This window comes from Manihot esculenta, chromosome 4 (assembly GCF_001659605.2).
Source record: "Manihot esculenta cultivar AM560-2 chromosome 4, M.esculenta_v8, whole genome shotgun sequence".
NCBI lineage: Eukaryota > Viridiplantae > Streptophyta > Magnoliopsida > Malpighiales > Euphorbiaceae > Manihot > Manihot esculenta.
The window spans coordinates 34,965,555-34,987,066 of record NC_035164.2 but is presented as its reverse complement, the minus strand read 5'-3'; the positions used below and the strand labels follow the sequence as shown (position 1 = coordinate 34,987,066).

The 21,512-nt window shown below is 35.8% G+C and overlaps 4 protein-coding genes across 5 annotated transcripts; 2 read left to right on the top strand and 2 right to left on the bottom strand.

The window, feature by feature from the left end:
* The first annotated feature begins 99 nt into the window (after positions 1 to 99).
* LOC110613685 (nascent polypeptide-associated complex subunit alpha-like protein 1) lies at positions 100 to 2,109 on the top strand. Its single transcript, XM_021754920.2, has 4 exons — positions 100 to 260; positions 1,137 to 1,230; positions 1,365 to 1,498; positions 1,602 to 2,109. The coding sequence occupies exons 1-4, from the start codon at positions 201 to 203 to the stop codon at positions 1,932 to 1,934; spliced, it is 621 nt and encodes a 206-aa protein (XP_021610612.1). The 5' UTR covers positions 100 to 200; the 3' UTR covers positions 1,935 to 2,109.
* Positions 2,110 to 4,004: 1,895 nt separating this feature from the next.
* Positions 4,005 to 6,816, bottom strand: LOC110613684. The gene is made up of 2 exons (XM_021754919.2): positions 4,519 to 6,816; positions 4,005 to 4,403 (listed from the first exon to the last, which is right to left on the bottom strand). Exon 1 carries the CDS (start codon positions 6,557 to 6,559, stop codon positions 5,441 to 5,443), a length of 1,119 nt encoding a protein of 372 aa, XP_021610611.1. The 5' UTR covers positions 6,560 to 6,816; the 3' UTR covers positions 4,005 to 4,403; positions 4,519 to 5,440.
* A 9,955-nt stretch (positions 6,817 to 16,771) lies between these two features.
* On the bottom strand, positions 16,772 to 18,272 carry LOC110612940. Its single transcript, XM_021753803.2, has 2 exons — positions 17,193 to 18,272; positions 16,772 to 17,081 (listed from the first exon to the last, which is right to left on the bottom strand). The coding sequence occupies exons 1-2, from the start codon at positions 18,128 to 18,130 to the stop codon at positions 17,006 to 17,008; spliced, it is 1,014 nt and encodes a 337-aa protein (XP_021609495.1). The 5' UTR covers positions 18,131 to 18,272; the 3' UTR covers positions 16,772 to 17,005.
* Positions 18,273 to 19,852: 1,580 nt separating this feature from the next.
* Positions 19,853 to 21,256, top strand: LOC110613253. Of its 2 annotated transcripts, XM_021754295.2 has the most exons (3): positions 19,853 to 20,211; positions 20,320 to 20,812; positions 20,946 to 21,256. In XM_021754295.2, the coding sequence occupies exons 1-3, from the start codon at positions 19,891 to 19,893 to the stop codon at positions 21,071 to 21,073; spliced, it is 942 nt and encodes a 313-aa protein (XP_021609987.1). In that variant the 5' UTR covers positions 19,853 to 19,890; the 3' UTR covers positions 21,074 to 21,256. The 2 variants fall into 2 exon arrangements, with proteins under 2 accessions (XP_021609987.1, XP_021609986.1); XM_021754294.2 differs by having other exon boundaries at positions 19,853 to 20,812.
* The last annotated feature ends 256 nt before the right edge of the window (positions 21,257 to 21,512 follow it).

Below are 21,512 nucleotides of genomic sequence, written 5' to 3'. Positions count from 1 at the left end.
TTCATTCGGTAGTCAGTAAATCGGACATCGAGGCCAGCCCATTAACTAAAATGAGTCTAGTCTTCAACTGGCCCGGACTATAAATAGCAGCTCTGTCAACAGTGTGCATCCTCAGACTTTTGGGGTTTTAGGGTTTTTCTGTGTTCGGACTGGACTCTCTCTCTCTCTGTCTATTCTACCTCCTTATCGACAACAAAACCATGACTGCCGAGACCCAGGAAGAGCTCGCAGCTCAGCTCGAAGCTCAGAAGATCCTCGAGGTAGGCACTTCATTCCCCTCCCCTCCCCTCCCTCTCTCTCTCTGTGTGTGTGTGTGTGCTTTTGTATTTCTTCTGATTAGTTTCTAGCGGGATCTGAAGTTATTTTCAGTTGTTATGCCGTGTTAATAATTGTTCTCTGATATTGTTTTGTTCTGCTTTTAATAGATCTAATATGTTAATGTTACCTTTTTCCCCATTTTTGGTTGCCCAGAGGTTAGACTGGGATCACTATGAAAGGGGATTTGGAAAAATTCAAAATGGACGTGGCATCAAAAGCAATACAAAAAGCTGAAAAAATAGTTAAATTCGTTTGCCATTTGTTGATTAGTGTGTGAATGTTGTTATTTGGCGTGTTTGCTTCAAACATTAATGTAGATACTGGAAGTAGTTTACAGATGATATATGTACGTGGGTTGTCTCTACGCGGCTTTTATTTGTTAAATTATATGTGATAGAGTCGCTATATATCACAAAAATCCTCTAAAATCATTTAACTTACGATAGAAAACTTTAATGGTAAATGTGTTTTTGGCTTGTGCAGTTCTAGTGGTTGAGCTTTATGGATAAGCAGGCCTTGCTATTAGACTTGACCAAGTGAAAACTCTCTATTTTTCATTTATCTCGCGATGCTGCATATGAAATCTGTTTGAGTGGTTAATCACCCTCATATGTAGTTTACATAGAGTAATGCGGTTCTTGTATTCTCCTACACTTGCTCAACCTGTTGTGTACGTCAGTTGTTTTGGTTATTTTGCACAACAGGGGAAAAATGCTGATATCTTGTGATATAGAATACTTACTTTTCCTCTTGATTCTTCTCAACTGTTCTTTAATCTAAGGGCTACTAATTGCAATGTTTACATTGTTATTTCCAAGTCTGATAAGCCTGTGGTAGAGGATGTTGTTGATGATGAAGATGATGATGATGAGGATGATGATGATGATGACAAGGACGAAGATGAAGCTGAGGGTAATAGACAACTGATTTGATTCTTTATTTGCCTTTTCCAAATTTATAAAAAGTTGGCCTTAAAGATGCAACAGTCTCTTATACAGTGTGCAATTTATTTATGCCAATGAATTTTCTGCCTCTCTTTCTCATAGGACAACAAGATGGAGATGCAAGTGGTAGGTCAAAGCAAAGCAGGAGTGAAAAGAAGAGCAGAAAAGCAATGTTGAAACTTGGAATGAAACCTATCCCTGGTGTTAGTCGTGTTACTGTGAAAAAGAGCAAGAATGTGTGTTCTTCCCACCTCATTTGATAAATCTGTTGTTTTTGTTCTGCTTTTATATATTTTTGCCTTGTTCCTTACACATAGCATTGCTTGCCACTTAAATCAGATTTTGTTTGTTATCTCAAAACCGGATGTTTTTAAAAGCCCAACATCAGACACATATGTTGTCTTTGGGGAGGCTAAGATTGAGGACTTGAGCTCACAACTACAGACTCAAGCTGCAGAACAGTTTAAGGCTCCTGATCTCAGCCATGTGATTTCCAAGCCTGAGACTTCAACCATGGCCCAGGATGACGAAGAGGTGGATGAAACTGGAGTTGAGCCAAAGGATATTGAATTGGTGATGACACAAGCAGGAGTCTCTAGGTCGAAGGCTGTTAAGGCTTTGAAGGCAGCCGATGGAGACATAGTTTCTGCCATTATGGAGCTTACCAACTGATAGGAGCCTTAAATTGTATGTGATCTAGTGGCATTTTTATTATGGTTTTCCACACTTTTGTGATTTGAAGTCAGAAATTTTTTTCCTCTCAAAGTTTGTTATTTTTCATATGGATTTGCTTTTTCTGTTGTATTACTAAACAAATATCAAATGCATCTTTCGGTGATTAAGATGAGTTTTTATTTCTTTAGAGCCTAATGCAAAAAACTATGTTAAGAGGGGGCAGTATTTGAACTGACCTTATGGTCCAAAGTTAGTAAGTTTTTAATTCCATTTTTACAGATCGAGTGATTGACTGTTTTCACTTTCACATGCAAGGAATCTCTAGTTCTCTCGTTTTGCATATGAACCTTGTCTTCTTCGGGAGACATTGAATGGCTTCTTCAAAGCCATTATGTTAAAGGGTGACGACTGATGTGAATTCTCAGGACGTTTTCTGCGTTGCTTCAATCAGAAGGGGAGAATGCGTCTGAATGGGATCTCGTTATCTAAGATTTCAAGGTTCTTTTCCATCAGATTGAAGATATTTCCCTAAGCTAAAACGGTTGCTGAGCACATTAGCTAGCCTTGGTTACCTATTCTTAGGCTAGTCCTTCATTTTGGGACTTTTTGCCAAAATATTGTAGCAGTGTCCTCGATGATTTGTTTTGAGCAATGAAAGCCCTTATTTTCCAGAGGGAAAAAAGGAAAAACAAAGGTTAATGAGGTTATAGGCAATTTTTATTCATAGCCATTGAATTTAAATTACTGTGCACATAGCATTGGTTATATGTACACATAGCATGTCCTACGTGGTTTAAAAAAAAAAAAAAAAATCCTTTAGCATGTTAGAGTCTTTCCCTTCAAATCCGACCATTTAAATCTCTCATACGAATCCAATTTTTGATGAGTCGACGTCATTCTTGCCCTCTTCATTCTGCAACTACAGATGCAGAAATACCGGTTCTCATTTTCTCAACTCTTTAACGGTGCTTGACCATTACCTTCCATCAAACAAGCAAAACTTGTTGAGCGATGACTTGGAATCGCTTGTGGATGCCTTCTCCTATAATCATTTTTGCATGTATGAGTTCATGCAAGACATTGCGCATGTTGGAGGTCACATGGCTAGACAGAATGTCCATGTGCTCATCCTGGAGAGAAGGCTTCCCATTGGGATCCTCGCAGGTATTACTTTGGTATGGCTTGCTCGGACTTTCGTAAAGATGGGTATAAAAAAGAGTAGATACAACTGCAGCTGAAACGATGGCAGAGGAGGAAGCCGGTGCTTTAATACGAGAGAAGTTGTGGACCATCCAATGACAGACGACAGAGTAATCCCCTCGAGAATCGACGCTCATGATTTCCTGTGCCTCGCCGCTATCATCCCTCATGTACCCCATAGTCAGGTCTTCGACAACAAAGGAGGAAGACAATGACAATGAGGATGAAATTGTTTCAAATAAAGTGTGCTTCATTATTTCACTGGGTTATGGCCCTCTGCTTTTGGTTCATTTCCTCCCTAAAACCCACATGAAACAGAGGAGAATGACAAATGATGACTAAAGTTTCCTTTCCAACATTCTTCAACGCTTTCAAGTTCATTTCCTCCAAGTCTTCTAAGTTTGATAGAAAGCAGGGTCTATGTTCACATCTAAATTCTCGACGAGTACAATTATAAACAAAAAGATTTTAAAAGAATTTTGTCATGCCGAAATTAACGGCCTCTACATGGCAAATGATTTATTTTTTTTAGCTACATAAAGTATGTCATGTCGAGAAATCCACTAAAAACTCACTAAGTGACTATTTCAAATACATATTTAAATTTTGTTAATTTTTTTAAAACAAATTAAAAATTAATGGCTGCCATAAAACTGTAATTTAAGTTTAGTAACCGTAAGTGAAAATTACCGTGAGGTTAAAGCCAAATTTAGATGCTTACAAGTTTGATGATAAAAAGGAAATTGTCGATCCAAATAATATGAGCAATCAGGCATGCTTTATTTACAATTGAAGGTAAAAGATAAATTATTAAAATTCTCAAAATATATTAGTACATTTTTGAAAATGAACAAGAAGCTCTCAATATGATCGCAAGGCAAAGCAGTTTTTGGTAGTCAAAAAGATGGATTCTGATATATATACAGTACATGATCACAAGAAATTCTCAGCCAGAAGAAATAAATTAGCAAATAATTGGAGGTTTGCTCACAAACCCAATCACTGCATTACCTATACACACCATCTTTGTTACCATTATGAATCTCCAGAGAAGAAGCTATGTAGACCTCAGGAATGCTTGCTTTCTGTCCTCTGTCTTTGCTATAATAATGGGATATTAGAGCTTGAGCTCATAGCAAAATCCTGAATCTCCCAGCAGGAGTTGCATCTAAATATTTGTTTGTGTAAGTTTTTACCAACTAAGCACTAAATTTGCGTTTAGGAGCTTCCGCCTTCATTATGGATCAGCTCTCTTATTTGTCAAGCCTAAAACAAATGAAAAGTTGGTTAATAGATCTGTAAAGTCAATTCCTCAATAGATTGTGAAGAAGCGAAGGAAAGGGTATAGATGAGGAGAAAGTTGAATCATTCAACAGCTTACTGATGTTACTTTCATATGCAAAAACTCTCAATCTGGAAGTACACAATGCTGCTTCATCTTTCAATTACTTTGTGCATGTATGTTGTAGCAGCTATGACAAAAACATTAATGATTTATTGTAAATTCCCCTCACATCCACCATTATTCACTGGAGAAAGCCTCCCTCCACTATAAGCATGAAGAGTAGCCAACTCTAAATGATTTACAACATAATTTACCACCTTTCTAAAGGGATATCATGCTGATGAGTATAAGTTCCAGGTTAACATCCTGAAGACAGCAGACGAAGGCATAGTTTCAGTTTGAAGTGCTTGACAACTAATAGGACAGCCTTTCCTAAATGTCTGGGGATATATGGAAACACTTTCTGTTTTAGGTCTCTCAAATATAAGCTGCAAAAGTCTGGATCTTTTCTAACTTTATTAATTTCCTATCATCATGATCTTTTTTTTTTTCTACTGCATTAGTTAATCAAGAGATAGTATGGTGAAGTTTGAGTCTCCAATTTATTGCCATTTTTAATGGGAATTTCTTTTCTAATTGCTTGTCATATTTTTTCAGAGGGAATTCAGGTTAGCAATAACATAAAGTTGAAGGTTAGCAAAGGTGTCATAGCAACAAGACAAATTCACAATAAGAACAGCAACAGGATTTTCTGACATCAAAAAATTATCAAAATTTGTTAACTCTGAGTGTACATGGTTAAAGTTATGATATCAATGTTGCAAGCTCAAATACAAGGTAAGAAGTGAATAACAGCTGCATCAAAAGGAGGAAAAGCGAAAAAGAATCAAAGGAAATGGAACCAAATTATCATGAAAAACCACTAAGATATGATCTAAAGAAACCGTTCTAAAATGGTAGGAAACTAACTCATATTGCTATTAATGTTTTGCAATGTTAACGCAGATTTACTACTTTTCTATGCAGTACGTTTCTTTTTAGCTTTCTTGGCTCCAACATAAGCCTCCAATAAACCTGGGACTTCATCTGCATACTTGTTAACATAATTCTTCAGGAACTTCTTCTCAGTTATTGTGAGCAGCCATTCAATTTTTCTTTTCCCTTCAATCAGTTCTTTTGACTCCAAAACTTTCAAAACATCGTGCCTTGCACGAAGTCTTTTGTCAACTGCATACATAAGAAATTTGGGATATACAATTATAGTATTAGGTTCCAACTTCATAGTGTTCATATAAAAATCCATAACATTCTTGATTTTCTCCTCTGAGCAAGCTAAGCAAAGTGGTTCTCGCACAAAAGCCGACAATATCTGTTCTTCACTCCATCCAAAACTCTTCATCAGCTCAACTTTATTCTTCCAAGTAGACTCACTCATTGATGTCATTACTCTAACAGAATGTACAAAACTTCGAGATTTCGGTTCAATTCCTAGATTTTTAACAACATTCACTGCATAAACTATCCTATCATGCTTCTGCATTAGTGTTCTTGGGTGCGACTTAATTAAGTATTCTAGGATATGAGGAGGCACACCTTCTTGTATCAAGAAATCTATATTTGGTTTCATTCTACCCTTCAAATCAAACGTCAACAACCATGTACAACGCTTTATAGCTGCTACAATCTTGTCATTAGTACAAAGATAAGATCTCAAGAACTCAAAAGATGGTTTGATATGGGCATCTAAAGCCCTTCTCAAAATTGTCGGATTTGACACAATAAGCTCAGGCAGAAGCTCACCTACAAAGCCATTTTGCACGAGGTACTCGAATTTAGGCTGAAGATTTTTGCTCACTCTACAATGGAGAACAGCAGGCCGCTTTTCGATCAATCTGGCCACATGGGCGTCACTGAAGTTGTGAGCTTTAAAGACTTCGAATACAGATTGAGATTTCTTGGAGTCTAAAAGAGCAGATCCTAAGGGAATCCCAGATGAATTAACGAGGCATTGAACTTTAAATGACGGTGAGGAAGTGGTGGTGGGCCAAGTTGGATTGGAAGAGAAGGGTATTGCAGATGCAAGCAGAAAACGTTTTTGCACTTGAGAAAGAAGGTTTCTGATTAGGGTATTGGCCATTCTGGAAGCACAGAAACTTTAGAACAGGAACACAAGTTGCATTAGGAATGCAGTTTCTTACGGACAAAGATGTTGCGGACAATCGGAGACAGAGAAGGGTTTCTGCTAGGTTTTTCTGATGAAGAGGAATGGGCCGAGTTTTCTAGATTTTTGTGGATCGGCCTTTTTTACTTTTTTTATTTTTTATTTTTTTTATCACGCAAATAAATGCATTACAGGCCAAAGATAACGATGATTATAAAAGTTGGGACAATTTTGAAAAGCTATACAGCAACTAGTTCAAAGATAATAAATTTTATAAAGTTTAGTAACTAAATTCACAAAAAAATTAACTACACCGAGGCATATAAGAGAATTTGAGATGCAAAAACTGAGAACGAAAATAAAAGATAGTCAATATGATAGAAGTAATGTTCCAAAAAAGAGGAGTGAATCCCTAAATGCTGCACGAAGAGTAGAAGATTTTGTCTCACACTCATTAGCCCGATAACCTACATCTAATGCTCATAAGATGCCCTCCAAAATAACTTGAGCTTCACCAGCACCAATAGACAAACACCAAAATTTTTTAGTAAATCCAAAAAGAACAATGCTCGTACTGTCAGATGCAATAATAACTACAACAGCCAAAGAAAACTTATTGTTTCAAGTTATACCGCAATTAAGTTTAATAACACTAGAAAGAGGAAGATGCCAAGTCAAATCTGGAGGCACTCTCAAGGAGATGGTCGACAAAGAGGAACGATTAGAAAAAATGTCACTAAACTGAAATTGACAAAGAGCATAAAAAATCTGACGAGAGATAGCGTGAAAATCAAGCTGCAATCTATTAAAAACAAAATTATTCCTCGCTTTCCAAATATGCCATAAAGTGATAATAACCACTATAAGGAGATAAGGGCTAGAAGATTGGAAAAGTGAAAGACCTATAGTCAGGTGGGCTAAGAAACTAAACTGCTCTGAAAAATTATAAAAGAAAAATAAATATTCAATGGTCTCAATTAGGATTGACACACTGGGCAAAGAGAGGAAGACACTAAATGTTGATGGAGCAAATTGGAAAACACAAGTAAAGCCCCATGAAAGGAATGCCAAAGAAAGATACACAACTTAGGGGTGACCTAAGCGGTCCAAATACTTTTTCACAAATGGCTAGACAAATGCAAAGGGTGATCAGAATCAAGAGCACAGTTTATCAAGAGACGATAACCTGACCTAACTGTGTACTGCCCATTGGATGTGAAATATAAAACCCAGGAATCAGTTATACCAAGTGGAGCAACTGGAATGGCCAAGATAATAGGGACTATAGGGGTATCAAAGAGCAGATGTATCAGTCGTTGATGCCAAGCTAAAGCACGATGATCAATTAAGTCAGCCACCTTAGTGATGTTAGGAGGACAAAAAGTAAGCTGTGGAGCAAAACACTAGGATGCCAAAGGAATCTAAGGATCAGACCAAAGAGAAGTAGACGGACCATCACCAATATTCAAGCGAGTACCAAGGCGAAGAACATTACGGCCTGCAAGCAAGCTTTGACACATCTAAGAACTACCTCGCTTAGAAGACACATGCCGGAAGGATGAGTGAGAAAAGTAAATACCCTTGAGTAGATGGGCCCACAAACTATCGTGGTTATGAAGTAGTCGCCAACATTGTTTTGCCAAACAGGCAAGATTAAAATTTTTAAAATCCCTAAAACCAAGTCCACAAAAAAACTTTGAAGTACAAGACCATTACCAACTAATCCAACGCATCTTAGGCTATGGACATCATTCTTCCACCAAAAATTAGAAAGCAGACTGCTCAGTTGGGATGTCACTTATTTAGAAAACAAAAAAATAGACATTGAGTAGGAAGGAATAGCAGATAACACAGATTGAATCATAGTAGCATGGCCAGCCTGAGAGAGCAGTTTATGTTTCCAAGGTTGAGTTTTCAAGCAAACCCTATCTAGAACAAATGAGAGAACCTGCTGACGAGATTGACCTAGGAGAGCTAGAAGGCCCAAATATTGACAGGACAAAGAAATCTCTTGCATTCCAAACTGTCGTAAAATAGCATCTTTGAGATCAGGAGGCGTATGTTTGCTAAAGAAAATATGCGACTTTTGATAGCTAATAGCTTGTCCTGTAGCTAAGGTATAAGACTGGAGAAGACCAAAAAGAGTAATTGTTTCTTGTCGAGAAGCAAGGCAAATAATAGAGTATCATCAGCAAAAAGAACATCGAGGATTGGAGGAGCGGAATGCGCTACCTTAATACTCTTGATAAGTCCATGAGCATGCGCTTAAGATAATAAATAAGAGAGCAGCTGAGATACAAAAAGAAATAAGTAAGAAGATAACGGATTCCCCTATCTAATACCTCGGGAAGGCTGGAAAGAAGCAATAAAAACACCATTAACCAAAATTGAAAAACTAACTGTAATAACGCACTGCATGATCATAAGCCAATCCACTTGATCATAAGCTTTATACATGTCTAATTTCAGAGCCAGGGAATGAACATTCGAAGATGGTGGAAAACCTCATATGCGATTAAAATATTATCTTGAATTCCCTGAGATGGAATAAAAGCAGCCTGATCAGGTGGGATTAAAGTACAAATCCACGGTTTCAACCGATTTATCATTGTCTTAGAAATGACTTCGTAAGCAAAATTACAAAGGCTGATAGATTGAAACTGATGAACACCAATCGGACTATGACACTTTGGGATAAGGACAATGTTAGTTCTATTCATCTTATGAAGCAAAAAACCAGTCTCCTAAAAGCGTCACACTACCAGACATAACGAAGGTCCAACCATGTTCTAATGGCGCTGATAAAAAATACCAGGAAAGCCATCCGGGCTAGAGGCCTTGTCACCTCCTAACTGAAACACATCCTGATGAATCTCTGCATCAGTTACTTGGTCATAGTAAGGCCTCATTAATAGCCGGCGTAACCAAGATAGGTACAACAACGAGAACATGATCACAATGCAACAAAGACCCAGCAGTAAAAAGTATGGAAGTAATTACGAATAAAAGGCCTAAGAATGAAATCTTGGCCAAGCCAGCAGCCGAACTCATCCTGAAGTCAGGCAATGTGGTTGTACTGAAGACGGCGGAGTGTAGAGACATGAAAAAATTTGGTATTGTGATCCCCTTCTTTGAGCCATTGAATTTGAGACGTTGCCGCCAATACCATTCCTCGCTCTGCAGCAGAGAATAAAGTTGAGATAATAAAGACGCTTCAATATGAGTGTTGAAACTAGCGAAAGGCTGATTGTACAATACCTGCAATTGTAGTTGCAAATTATGTACCTGAGTAACTGCATTTCACAAAACATGACACTACAAGAAAGTTGTGATTTACCAACGGATTTTACTAACGGATGAAAATCCGTTAGTAATTTTAACGGATTTACTAACGGATTTTAAAATCCGTTGGTAAATCTTAATATAAAAAATTTTATGTAAAAATTTACCAACGGATTTAAAATCCGTTGGTAAACCGTTAGTAATACTAACGGATTACTAACCGATGAATATCCGTTAGTAATTTCAATGAATTTACTAACGGATTTAAAAATCCGTTGGTAAATTTTAATATTAAAAATTTTATATAAAAATTTACCAACGGATTTCAAATCCGTTGGTAAACCGTTAGTAATACTAACGGATTAATAACGGATAAATATCCGTTAGTAATACTAACGGATTTACTAACATATTTGAAAATCCGTTAGTAATTTTTGGAGGGAAAAAGCCCGCTCTTTTTTTCCTTCAGAATTTACTAACGGATTTAAATCCGTTAGTAAATCCGTTAGTAATACTAAAAGATTTACTAACGGATTTGAAAATCCGTTAATAATTTTTGGAGGAAAAAAGCCCGCTTTTTTTTTTTTCAAAATTTACTAACGGATTTGAATCCGTTAGTAAATCCGTTAGTGATCTACTTTTATAAATATAATACCAACTTTTCTCCTTTTATCATTCATTCATTTTATCATTTTTACTTCTTCCATTTTCTTTCCCTTTCCCTCATTTTCTTTCTTTTTCTATTACTTTCTTTCATTTCACTTTCTTATCTCATTTTTTTTCCTATTATTTTCCTTTCATTTCTTATCCTTTTTTATCTCATTCTCTTCCCTCTTTAATTATTTTCTTTATTTTCCTCCATAATTTTCCTTTCACTTTCTCTATTTTCTTTCCATTATTTTCTTCTCTTATTCTTAATTTTCTCTATAATTATCATTCATATTATTTCCTCTCATATTATTTTCTTCTATCATTTTCTTTTTATCTATACTTTTTCTATTATTTTCTTCTCTAATCATTTCCTCTTTTTTTCTCATTTTTCTATCATCTTTTTACTCTACTCTCATTCTTCCTTCTTTTTCATAATTTTTATTTTTCTATCATTTTTTTCTTCTCTTTTTTCTTTCTTTTTTTTTTTTTATCATTTTCTCTCATCTACTTTTCTCTTATTTCTACTTTCTATATATTTCTAATAAATATTGAACATAAATTACAAACTTAGTAACAATAATAATATAATTTTAAATCTTATTGAATTAATAAAAAATAATATTAATAATGAAATTTATTATTTAATTGAAATAATAATTATTTTAAAAGTATTTAAATTTTTAATAAATTTATTAACGGATTTAAAATCGGTTAGTAAATTATTTTTCTCTCAATTTACTAACGAATTTAAAATCCGTTAGTAAATCCGTTAGTATTACTAACGGAACGAAAATTCCGTTAGTAATACTAACGGACTTCAAAGCCGTTGGTAAAAATTTACCAACAAACTTTTTAACAACGGATCATAATTCGTTAGTAATCCGTTGGTAATCTTGAAAATTTTTGTAGTGATGATAATGCTAGGAACTTAAGCAAGATTTATAAGATTGCAGGCGACACATCAGCGAAAACATGGCTGAACTATGAAAAGTAGCATTCCAGTCCCACTGAATTACTTGAGAACATGGAGGATGTAATAGCCACTTACTTTCAAAACGAAAGACAAAGGATCGCCTAAGTGGACCACTTAAAAGAGATAACAGCAGAGGCCGATGGTCAAGGGCAAGCAAATCCTCGTGGAGCAGTTGAGCTCGAGGGAAACTCACGAGCCAATCAGGTGAAACCAATCCACGATCCAAACATTGTTGAATAGCTCGTGTTCCAAATCTTTTATTAAACCAAGTATAAGAGGGACCTTTATAAGGAAGATCAAGTAAAGCACACGAACTTATAAATGCCTCAAATCCTGCCACCTGGGATGAACGAACAGACAACCACCAATCTTATCCTCTTAACCACGGATAGTATTAAAATCACTGATACAACACCAAGGGAGAGAAGAAGAAGTGGACAAACGCATCAAATCATTCCACAGAAAATCCTGAGAACTTAGGACTGAATAACTATTAACAAAAGTAAGATGTCATTGGATATTAGTAGTATCCATTTGTACAATACAACAAAATGTTGGGTAACCAAGGAAGGGGAGAGAGAGACAGGCTCATTCCACCACAGAGATAAACCCTCTGAACTACCCACCGGTTCTACAAAAAAGGAAAAAGAAAAACCATACTGACGTTGTAAATGCTGCATATATGTACAATGTTGTTTAGTTTCCATAAGAAATACTATGGACAACTTGTATTTACATAAAAGCCTTGCAGAGCTGTAACTGTCAGAGATTTGCGAAGTCCCTAACAGTTTCAAACCAGCAATATCATGGCGTCGCAGGTGGCTCAAGGCCAGCCACCGTAGCCTCAGAAGAACTAACCACACAGGTAGAGGTAATAATAGCATCAGAGAGCAAAGCACTCGGAGGAGAACTTGAAATAACCACTATGTTCAGAAGACGTCGCCGCCAAGAGTGAGGAAGGACAAATCCAGACTCAGTATCAAAGGTCCTAGCGGCCAAATAAGACATAGGGAGCCGTGAAAACATAGGTGAAGAGCTTGTACTATGCAACAACTGCTCAATTTGAGAACCAGAAGGATTGGCTAAAATATTTTCAGGATGCAGCAAACTGCTAGCTAGATGGACCAAACAATCAAGGAGGCAAGGATCAAGAAGAGCAAAGTCCAAATCCTTCCGTTCTGTCATAATTAGATGTAAAGTTGCTGAAAAAGCCGAGCAATGATCCATAAGAGAAATAGAGCCTGTATTAGGCATTGGTGGTCACAAAAATCAAGATCACCAAACTGTCGTTTCCGTCCTACCAAACCAACTGAAAGAGAGGAACATGTAGTGGATGTATAACTCTGCTCTCCACAACCAATGGAAGGAGATGTGGCCGCACAAGTTGGCACCGTGAGCAGAGGCCAAGACAAAGCAAAAACATCAAAAAAGGAGAGCCTTTGGGGCACAGATTGAGAAAGTGGCAGTGGCACCGAATGAGAGGTTGAGCCTTGCAAATGCTGCCACACCGAAAGCAATAAGGCACCGGTGTGTGTCCAGAGGAGAAACATCAGTAGGTGGTGGAAAAGAAAAACACTGCACATCACGTGGCTACATGGAAGCTTGCATGGAAACACCAGACAATAGTAGGTCATGTGAGCATGAGGAAACAGAGCCGTGGATCGAAAAAGTAGGGAAGGGACTGCCGTGCACCAGGTTCATCGAAAACGACTTAAAGGCCGGCAGAATCACCGGAAAGAAGAAAGGGAACTAAAGCCGATGAAGGGCCCAGTTGCTCTGGAGGCACTGATGAGATAGCAGGAGCTCACTAAATAGCAGTTATGGGCTGTCGGGAAAGCGTCGAGCGAGCAGAGAGCCACATACAAAATTCAAAACTGAAGAGCTCATCAACCGGAGATGCTGGGACAAAAGAGCACACATGGAGCACATGACTCAAGCGACCGCAGTGAAAGCAAAAGAAAGGCAGATTTTCACACAGAACTGATACCCAGACCTTGCTTGAACCAGATTTAAAATAAAAGTCAGAAACTAATGGTTGAGAAACTTGGAAGCGAACCCAAATGTGAAAATAAAGCCTTCCCACGTCCAACTGATCTAATGAAGAAACAGAGATTAAACCATCAAACAATGAAGCTACGCGCTGAGCATTAGCATGCGTCCATGAGCCTGGGGGCAAACCATACAGACCAATCCAGAAGTTCATGGTAGGAAACTTAACCGCATGGATAGAGACATTAGGGGACTAGCGCTAAAAGAGCAGAAGGTTAGGGTCCATATTCCAAGGACCACCCTCAAGAACAAATCGAACCTGCTCATCAAAAGAAAAGCTCAAGATAAAAAGACCTGGTAGACCTCGTTTCACTTGGAACTCATCAGCAAACTGCCAGACCTTAAGCAATCGAGTCTTGATAAACCACAGAGAAGTATTTCTTGATGCCAAGAACCTTAAGCAATAACTTACGAGAGGTAGTCTCATCACCAACCGTAGCTGAGAAACCAATTTAAGAACTGGGTCATCACAGCACAGAGAGTCCGTCATAGCTATGAGCTGATGTAACGGAGACGATCGAGAAGCCATGCAGACGAAACCGAAACAAAGGAATACAAGCCAGTAGGGCCAAAGACGACGGCAGAAACTAAGCCCATTGCAACTCAGAATTCTTCAACTCTGCACTCACAGTTCACTGTTCATTCTTTGAGAGCGTTGTATATTGGATCGGCTTATCAAACAAGAGTAAAACCCATTTCCCAATAAGCTTTATTTTTTAAATATTAGTTTATAATTTTATTTTTAATTATTATTAGTTTATTTTCACTTCCTCTTCATTGGTTAATTATTATAATTTATTCTTCTTCTTCACTGTACGCTAAATTTTCTCGCTTAGTGGATACCCACAAGAGGATCAAGTAGCATCACCCACCACAAGAATTTTAAAACAGGAGCACAAGTAGATGTAGTTGGAAAAGCTGAGGATTCTTCCACTTTTCCAATTCTAGTTGGACCATGATTGAAGCTTTAGTAATATATTTTCATGATTGCACTTTTTATTTAAAGCTTGTTTTAGATATTGGAGGAAGCAAATGCTTGACCTTTTTGCTTGACTACTACTGTAGATTTTCAAGAGTAAGCTCATGGAGAACTTCTTGAGGTCCAAAAGATACTGGACGGTTGTTGCTTCTGGAGCAGCAGAACCAGCCGTAGGTACTGTACTTTGAGGGTTTGAGCTTTGAAGTTGAAAGATTTATAAGCAAAGTACAATCTCTTCCTGGCTATTGATCATTCAATCTTAGAAACCATTCTCTGCACAGACGCCTCCGAGCAGACTTGAGATTCTATGAAGCTGAGATGGTGTGTCATCAAAGGAAGAACCTTCCTCATATATATGGCATTTAGGAACTATGCGGTCACATGATCATCGAAGAAGCTTTGTCACCTTATCCAGGACGGAATCTGAAGTTTTTGCTGGAACAGCCTGTGCTTGTCAAGCTGCTCGGCTGAAGGAAATTCTTAAAGACCTACATTTCAGGCACGAGGAAGCCACTGCAATTTATTGGGACAATAATTCATCAATAACCTCTCTAAAAATCCTGTTCTACACGGTCAAAGCAGAGCATATGGATGTGAATTAGTATTTGTTGTGGTGTCTCACGAATCATGGAGTGATTGATATAATTACTGCAGAAGTGAATATCAACTTGCTGATACTCTAACCAAATCCCTCAAATTTCCCGCATTCCAGACAGTCCGAAAAGCTTCTGGTGTTTGCACTTTAGGTGGATGATGTTTAGAAGATATGCTTAAACTGAATGTTACATGTGAAACATCAATTTAAGGGACCAATTGTTGCGTAAATTAGTAATATGCTTTTTGATTAAGTTTGTCCTAGACTCCAGGATTTTCAGTTGCTCTGCTAGCATTTAGCCTATATAAAGGCCATTGCTGGTAATAAAGTGTGCAGACAAATAATTTACTCTGCTCTCTTCTGTTTATTGTGCAAAATTTTTCTTGTTTAGTAAAAGTCTTGTGTATTGCAGGCATTTCAGTTGGATTTTGTAGCATGTTTTTTATGTATTAAGTTAGAAGAATCTCTGCACTTGATGTTGTTTGTGATTACTCTAAAATCTGCACAATGCACGATTAAAGATATGCCCAACATTTCTATCATAAAGCTTTGGCTGCCACAGGCTCTGATGTTGCTTGTACAGCTATAATTGCTGCTGTGGGGTTCTCTTCTAGTTGCTGGACTTGGACTTCTTATGCTACTGTTGTTGGAAGTGGATGTCATGGAGTAGCTTTCTTTTTATATGAGTAACTACTATTCTCTATTATTTTTGAATTGCAAAACTCTCTCCTATTAACTGGTTGATTACTCTTATTTATTACTGTTGATAATTGACTGTATTTAGAAAGTTTAATGGTGTTGGAGACTTACAGTTGCTTGTAACACAAATGGCAATACAACCATCTCATTAAAAAAGACGAAAAAGTATTAACAATAACACTAATTGCTCATGAGAGTCTAATACAATCAAATTTTAAAACTGAAATCCTACTGAAACCAAAATTGAAAGGTCCTGTGGTTCCATCTCGATTTTACTAAACTTTAAATTGAAATCACTAATTCCAGCCGAATTAGATTAGAGGCCACTCCTTCCATACACACCCATTTGTATTTTCACATCAATAGAAGGAAAGACAACATTGAATTTATAGAGTTCAACAAATAAATCAAAGGCTGGGGAGTAATGATTAAATAAACCAAGGAAATTTCAGTAACATATAAATAAATGTGCAACAAGTTCAGGTTGTTCCTTGGAAAAATAAGGATAGCAAGTCAAGCTTTTGCAAGCTCAGCAACTTGACTCGCAGTTCATACCACAACTTTCAGAAGTCTGTAAATCATTACAAACAGTTTCAGCTCGTATGCAGCTTACCAGCTAACAGGACACCCTTAATGTTAAGAGATAGGAAGCTATTCTTGTTTTAGGTTTTCTCCATTCTAAGCTGTTTTAAGTCTGGATCTTTTCCAACTTTGTTATTTTCCTATCATCATGATTTATCTGTTGTATTAGTTATGAAATCTGAAACTAGTTTGGTGTTACCCTGAGGCTTTAGTCTCTAATTGATTACCATGTTGTAATGGGAACTTCTTTTCTAACTGCTTCTCAATTGTCATACATTTTGATAAGTTACAGAATTTAGATTAGCAATGAAATGAAGTTTGAAGGTTAGGCAATCCGGTCCTTCCAGAGGTGTCATAGGAACAAGACAATTCACCATAAGAACATAACAAGGTTTTCTGACATCAAAATTTAAGAACTTGACCAGTGCATATGGTTGTGTCATCAATATTGGAAGTTCAAATACAGAATATGAAGTGATTAACGTTTAACAACATGAATCAAAAACGGGGAAACCGACCAAGAAATAAGGGAATGGAACAAAAATTTATCATGAGGAATCAAAACGACATAACAAATGTGTTTTGCATTGTTAATGTAAACTTACTACTTTGCTATGAAATGACCGTCTCTTTAACTTCCTTGGCTCCAACATACATCTCCAATAAACCTGGGACTTCATCTGCATACCTAAAAACATAATTCTTCATGAAATTCTTCTCATTTATGGTGAACAGCCATTCAATTTTCCTGTTCCCTTGAATCAGTTTCTTTGACTCCAAAACCTTCAAAACATCATACCTTGGACGAAGCCTTTTCTCAACTGCATACATAAGAAACTTGGGATACGAAATTATATTTCGCGGTTCCAACTTCACAGTGTTCATGTAGAAATCCATCACATTCTTGATTTTCTTCTCTGAGCAAGCTAAGCAAAGTGGATCTCGCACAAAAGCCGACAAAATCTCTTCCTCACTCCATTCAAAACTCTTCATCAGCTCAATTTTCTTCTTCCAAGTAGACTCACTCATAGATATCATCACTCTAACAGCATGTATAAACATTGGAGACGTTGGTTTAAGGCCCAGATTTTTAACAGCATTCACTGCATAAACCATATTCTGATGCTTTTGCATAATAGCTCTTGGCTGCAACATAATAATTTTTTGTAGCCTATGAAGAGACACACCCTCTTTTATTAAGAATTCCGCATTTGGCTGCATTGCACCCTTCAAATCAGACGTCAGCAACCATGAACAACGCTTCACACTAGCTACAATATTGTCATTACTACAAAGATAAGACCTCAGGTACTCCAAAGATGGTTTGATATGAGTATCTAACGCCCTTTTCAAAATTGTCGGATTTGACACAATAAGCTCAGGCAGAAGCTCACCCACAAAGCCATGTTTCATGAGGTACTCCAATTTCGGCTGAAGATTTGAGCTCACTTCGCAATTGAGGAGTTTGGGCCACTTTACGATCAGTCTGGCCACATGGGTATCACTGAAGTTGTAAGCTTTCAAGACCTTCAGTATAGATTGAGTTCTCTTCAGGTAATTCTTGCCGTGCTTGGAATCTGAGAGAATAGATTCTAGGGGATTCCGAGATGAGTTAACGAGGTTTTGAACTGTAAATGACGGTGAGGTGGTGGTGGGCAATGACGAAGTTGAATAGAAGGATTGCAGCAAACGTTTCTGTATGTGAGAGAGAAGATTTCTGTTTAGGGTACTGGCCATTTTAGAAGCGAAGAGCTCTCAGAAGAGGAACACCATGTCCAGTTGTAATGGACAATGCATAAATTTCCATACGGAGGAGATGGTCTGAGAAAAGGGTTTCTCGCTCTCTGCTAGGTTTTCCATCTGCAGAGGAATGGGCCGGGTTTCCTGATTTTGTAATGAACAGTAACCCATTAGAGGCAATTAATTAGCATTAACCACAAAATTACCAACCTTAATTAGAAAACACACATTATTAAGTATTATAAAATTAAATAAGTAGAATTTAAATATTCTAATTATTAAAATTATAAATTAATATTTTAAAATTATGTTATTTGTAAATTATTAAATTAAAATTTATAAAATTAAATAGTTTTGAATAATAATTATGAATGAATTTAGATTATTTCAAGTATATTTTAATTATTAAATATATTGAACATTTCTTATGAAAACTAAAGGAAAATAAATATTTTTTAACAAAAAAGAAAAGTATTATTTCAGATACTGAAGAAATATATTACAATATTAAATTATATTTTAAATATATTAAACGTTAAAAATATATTATCAATAAAAATGTTGATTTAAATTATAGGTGCTTATAAAAAAAAAATCTTACTTTTAGTATTTACCATAAATAAACATTTAAAGTCTAATTAAAGAAGGAATATAGATTAAAATTTAAAAAAAAAAAAGTATAAAGAAACACCTTGCAAAAAGTATAAAGAAACATTTAAAGTTATATTTTTAATAACTTTTTAAAATATTTTTAATAACGATAAAAATCAAAAATAAAATATATATATATATATATTCCAGCCACCAACTTGAGCCTGCAATTTTGTCGACAAGCTGAAAGCATGCAGTGATGGAGGAGGACTACGAAGTTTCTGTGGGATCAAAAGGTGATGTCTCTCTTAGATGATTATAGAGTTTAAATATTTACGAAATTTAAGTGTAATTATGAAGTAGATATTTAATTAAAGTTTAGATTATATTTTAGAACCGTATAACAATTTCAAATATTAATTTTTAAAATGGAGAATGAGAAAGTAATTTAAAAGAAGACACGTTGATTTGAAAGAAAAATATTTAATATTTACAATATAAAATTATTTTTAATATAATAATTAAAATTTCATCAGTAAAAATTAATTATGATAAAATAAAAAGTTTTTATTTACTAATGTTGCGTAATAATAAAATTTAATTTAACACAAATTTAATCTCAAATCTTGACTTAAAAAAAGACATAAAATCACAGTAATTTTTCTCAAAATTTTATATACATAAAACAACTTGAATTTCGTTAATTGGGGTAGTTGGATCATGCCGTAGAGATTGACATATAAATTTGATAACTATGTTATGTGAATCCTAATATGAGTAATAAAAATTTGTTAATTTTTTAATAAATTATTTGTTTAAATTTTAAATATAATTTAAATTTTTTAAAAAATATGTATATTTATTTTAAAATATAATAATTATAATATTCTATTTAAGTTCATTAAATTAAATCTCATAAATCTTAAATTTTATTTCCTTTCTCTTCAATTTAAAGTTATATATATATATATATATATATATATATATATATATATATAATCATTATATTATTTAAATTTATATCAAAAATTACCAACGGCAAAAAGTTGCAGGGCCGTACCTGAAGAGTAAAGATCAGGTGAAGCGCATCGTACGTAAAACTAATTCTCCAAGCATTTGAGAAAGAAAAACAGAGAAGAAAAAAAATTCTTCAAGCAAGTAAGAGGATGTCTTCCTTTCTGATTTCGCGTAGGCTCTCCTCTAAGCTGTTAAAACTCTCTCCTTCTTCTCTTGTTTATTCTCATTTCATCTCTCAAGAAACCCAAATCCATGGCTTTACATTCTGTCCTCAGTCACATTCCTCCATTTCCCCATTTTCCCACCAGCAAAACCCCTTCAATCAAAATACCCTGTCAAAGTCGAGACTCTTTTCAGCATTTATAGGAGAGAGAGCCCAAATCCCTGATGTGAAGAACAAGGAAATGACTCCACAAAGAGCAGCGAAGATGTCTTCTTTTTTTATATCACCAAGGCTCTCTTCTAAGCTGGTAACACTCTCTCCTTCTTCTTCTGTTCCTTTTCATTTCACCTCTCAAGAAACCCAAAGCCATGGCTTTAGATTCTGTGCTCATTACTCCATGTCTCCATTCTCTCAGCAGCAAAACCCCTCCACTCAAAATAAACATGGTTTTACCCTGTCAAAAATGGAAACGTCGAGATATTTTTCAACATTTATTAGAGAGAGAACCCAAATCCCTGATGTGAAGAACAAGGAAATGACTTCAACAAAACCCTTGAGTTCAAGTATTTATACCCATATAACAAATCAAAAACCTAGATATTTGTCAAGCTCTTCAGATCCTGAGAAATCCCAAAATGATCCAAGCAAACTACCCAGTTTCAAGCATCAAGAAACAGAAAAGCGTGATGAGTCCTCAGAAGCTCTTGCGAGGTGCGTGATGAAGAAAATATTTTCGGGGACCAAAATTTTGTTTCATATGGTACAACTTCACATTGGGCTTCATGCTTTGATTTTTTATATGGCGGAAGGAACTATACCAATACTAGAAGTGTCTCTATTATCTGGCATACTTCTTTCGTTTATTCAACTAGACAAATTATTACAGTTTGAGATATTGTCGCGGGAAGGTAGGTTGAAGATTTGTTTGAGTTTTGATTTTTTATTGCATTTATGATTTTGTTTTAAGTTAAACAACTCCATCTGCAGTTAGATATTGTTTGTGATTACTCTAAAGTATGCACAACATCTGTTTGATTATAGGTCAAATCGAGAAGCTTTGGCTGGCAAAGTTTTTGCTTTTCCTTCTACAGCTTACGTTGGTGATGTTGGGTATTGTTTTGGTTTTCAAAGTTGTTGTTCTTATGGCGTTGCTGGGAATGGATGTCTGAGAGAAACTTCGCCTCAGTATTAGTTTTATTATTGTTAATTTAATAACTTTTTTAATTAGGAAATTGGAGTATGGAACCACTGGACTAAGCTGGCTAGGCAGTTTTGTCATTGTTAATTGACAGGACTGAGAATGGATGTTAATGGAGTCTCTCTTATCTATGGATATTTTTCTCTTTTTGTTAGTAATTGCTTTATTTTATTAACTAAACTTATTGGTTACTGTTATATATTGAGAGGATTAATTAAGTAATTATTGCCTGCAACTCAGTTGGGTATTGAAGGCAGTCAACCGTTTGGTGTTGTTGCATGCTTATTGTTAATAAACAAATATGGTACAATTTTGACACTAAATGGATACAGCGTATTGTTGATATTTGATAAATAATTTATTTGATATCAATTTTAAAGAGAAATACAAAAATTACCGTTGATTATATA

What these genes read in the sequence shown, in the direction of transcription:
- LOC110613685 (XM_021754920.2), top strand. Translation starts at nt 201, where the DNA reads ATGACTGCCGAGACCCAGGAAGAGCTCGCAGCTCAGCTCGAAGCTCAG. An exon ending in GGACGAAGATGAAGCTGAGG is followed by an intron (nt 1,231 to 1,364) that starts GTAATAGACAAC and finishes TCTTTCTCATAG; the next exon opens with GACAACAAGATGGAGATGCA. An exon ending in CTGTGAAAAAGAGCAAGAAT is followed by an intron (nt 1,499 to 1,601) that starts GTGTGTTCTTCC and finishes CACTTAAATCAG; the next exon opens with ATTTTGTTTGTTATCTCAAA.
- LOC110613684 (XM_021754919.2), bottom strand. Translation starts at nt 6,559, where the DNA reads ATGGCCAATACCCTAATCAGAAACCTTCTTTCTCAAGTGCAAAAACGT.
- LOC110612940 (XM_021753803.2), bottom strand. Translation starts at nt 18,130, where the DNA reads ATGGCCAGTACCCTAAACAGAAATCTTCTCTCTCACATACAGAAACGT. An exon ending in GAGAAAAGGCTTCGTCCAAG is followed by an intron (nt 17,082 to 17,192) that starts GTATGATGTTTT and finishes TTATGTTTTTAG; the next exon opens with GTATGCAGATGAAGTCCCAG.
- LOC110613253 (XM_021754294.2), top strand. Translation starts at nt 19,891, where the DNA reads ATGTCTTCCTTTCTGATTTCGCGTAGGCTCTCCTCTAAGCTGTTAAAA. An exon ending in TGAGATATTGTCGCGGGAAG is followed by an intron (nt 20,813 to 20,945) that starts GTAGGTTGAAGA and finishes GTTTGATTATAG; the next exon opens with GTCAAATCGAGAAGCTTTGG.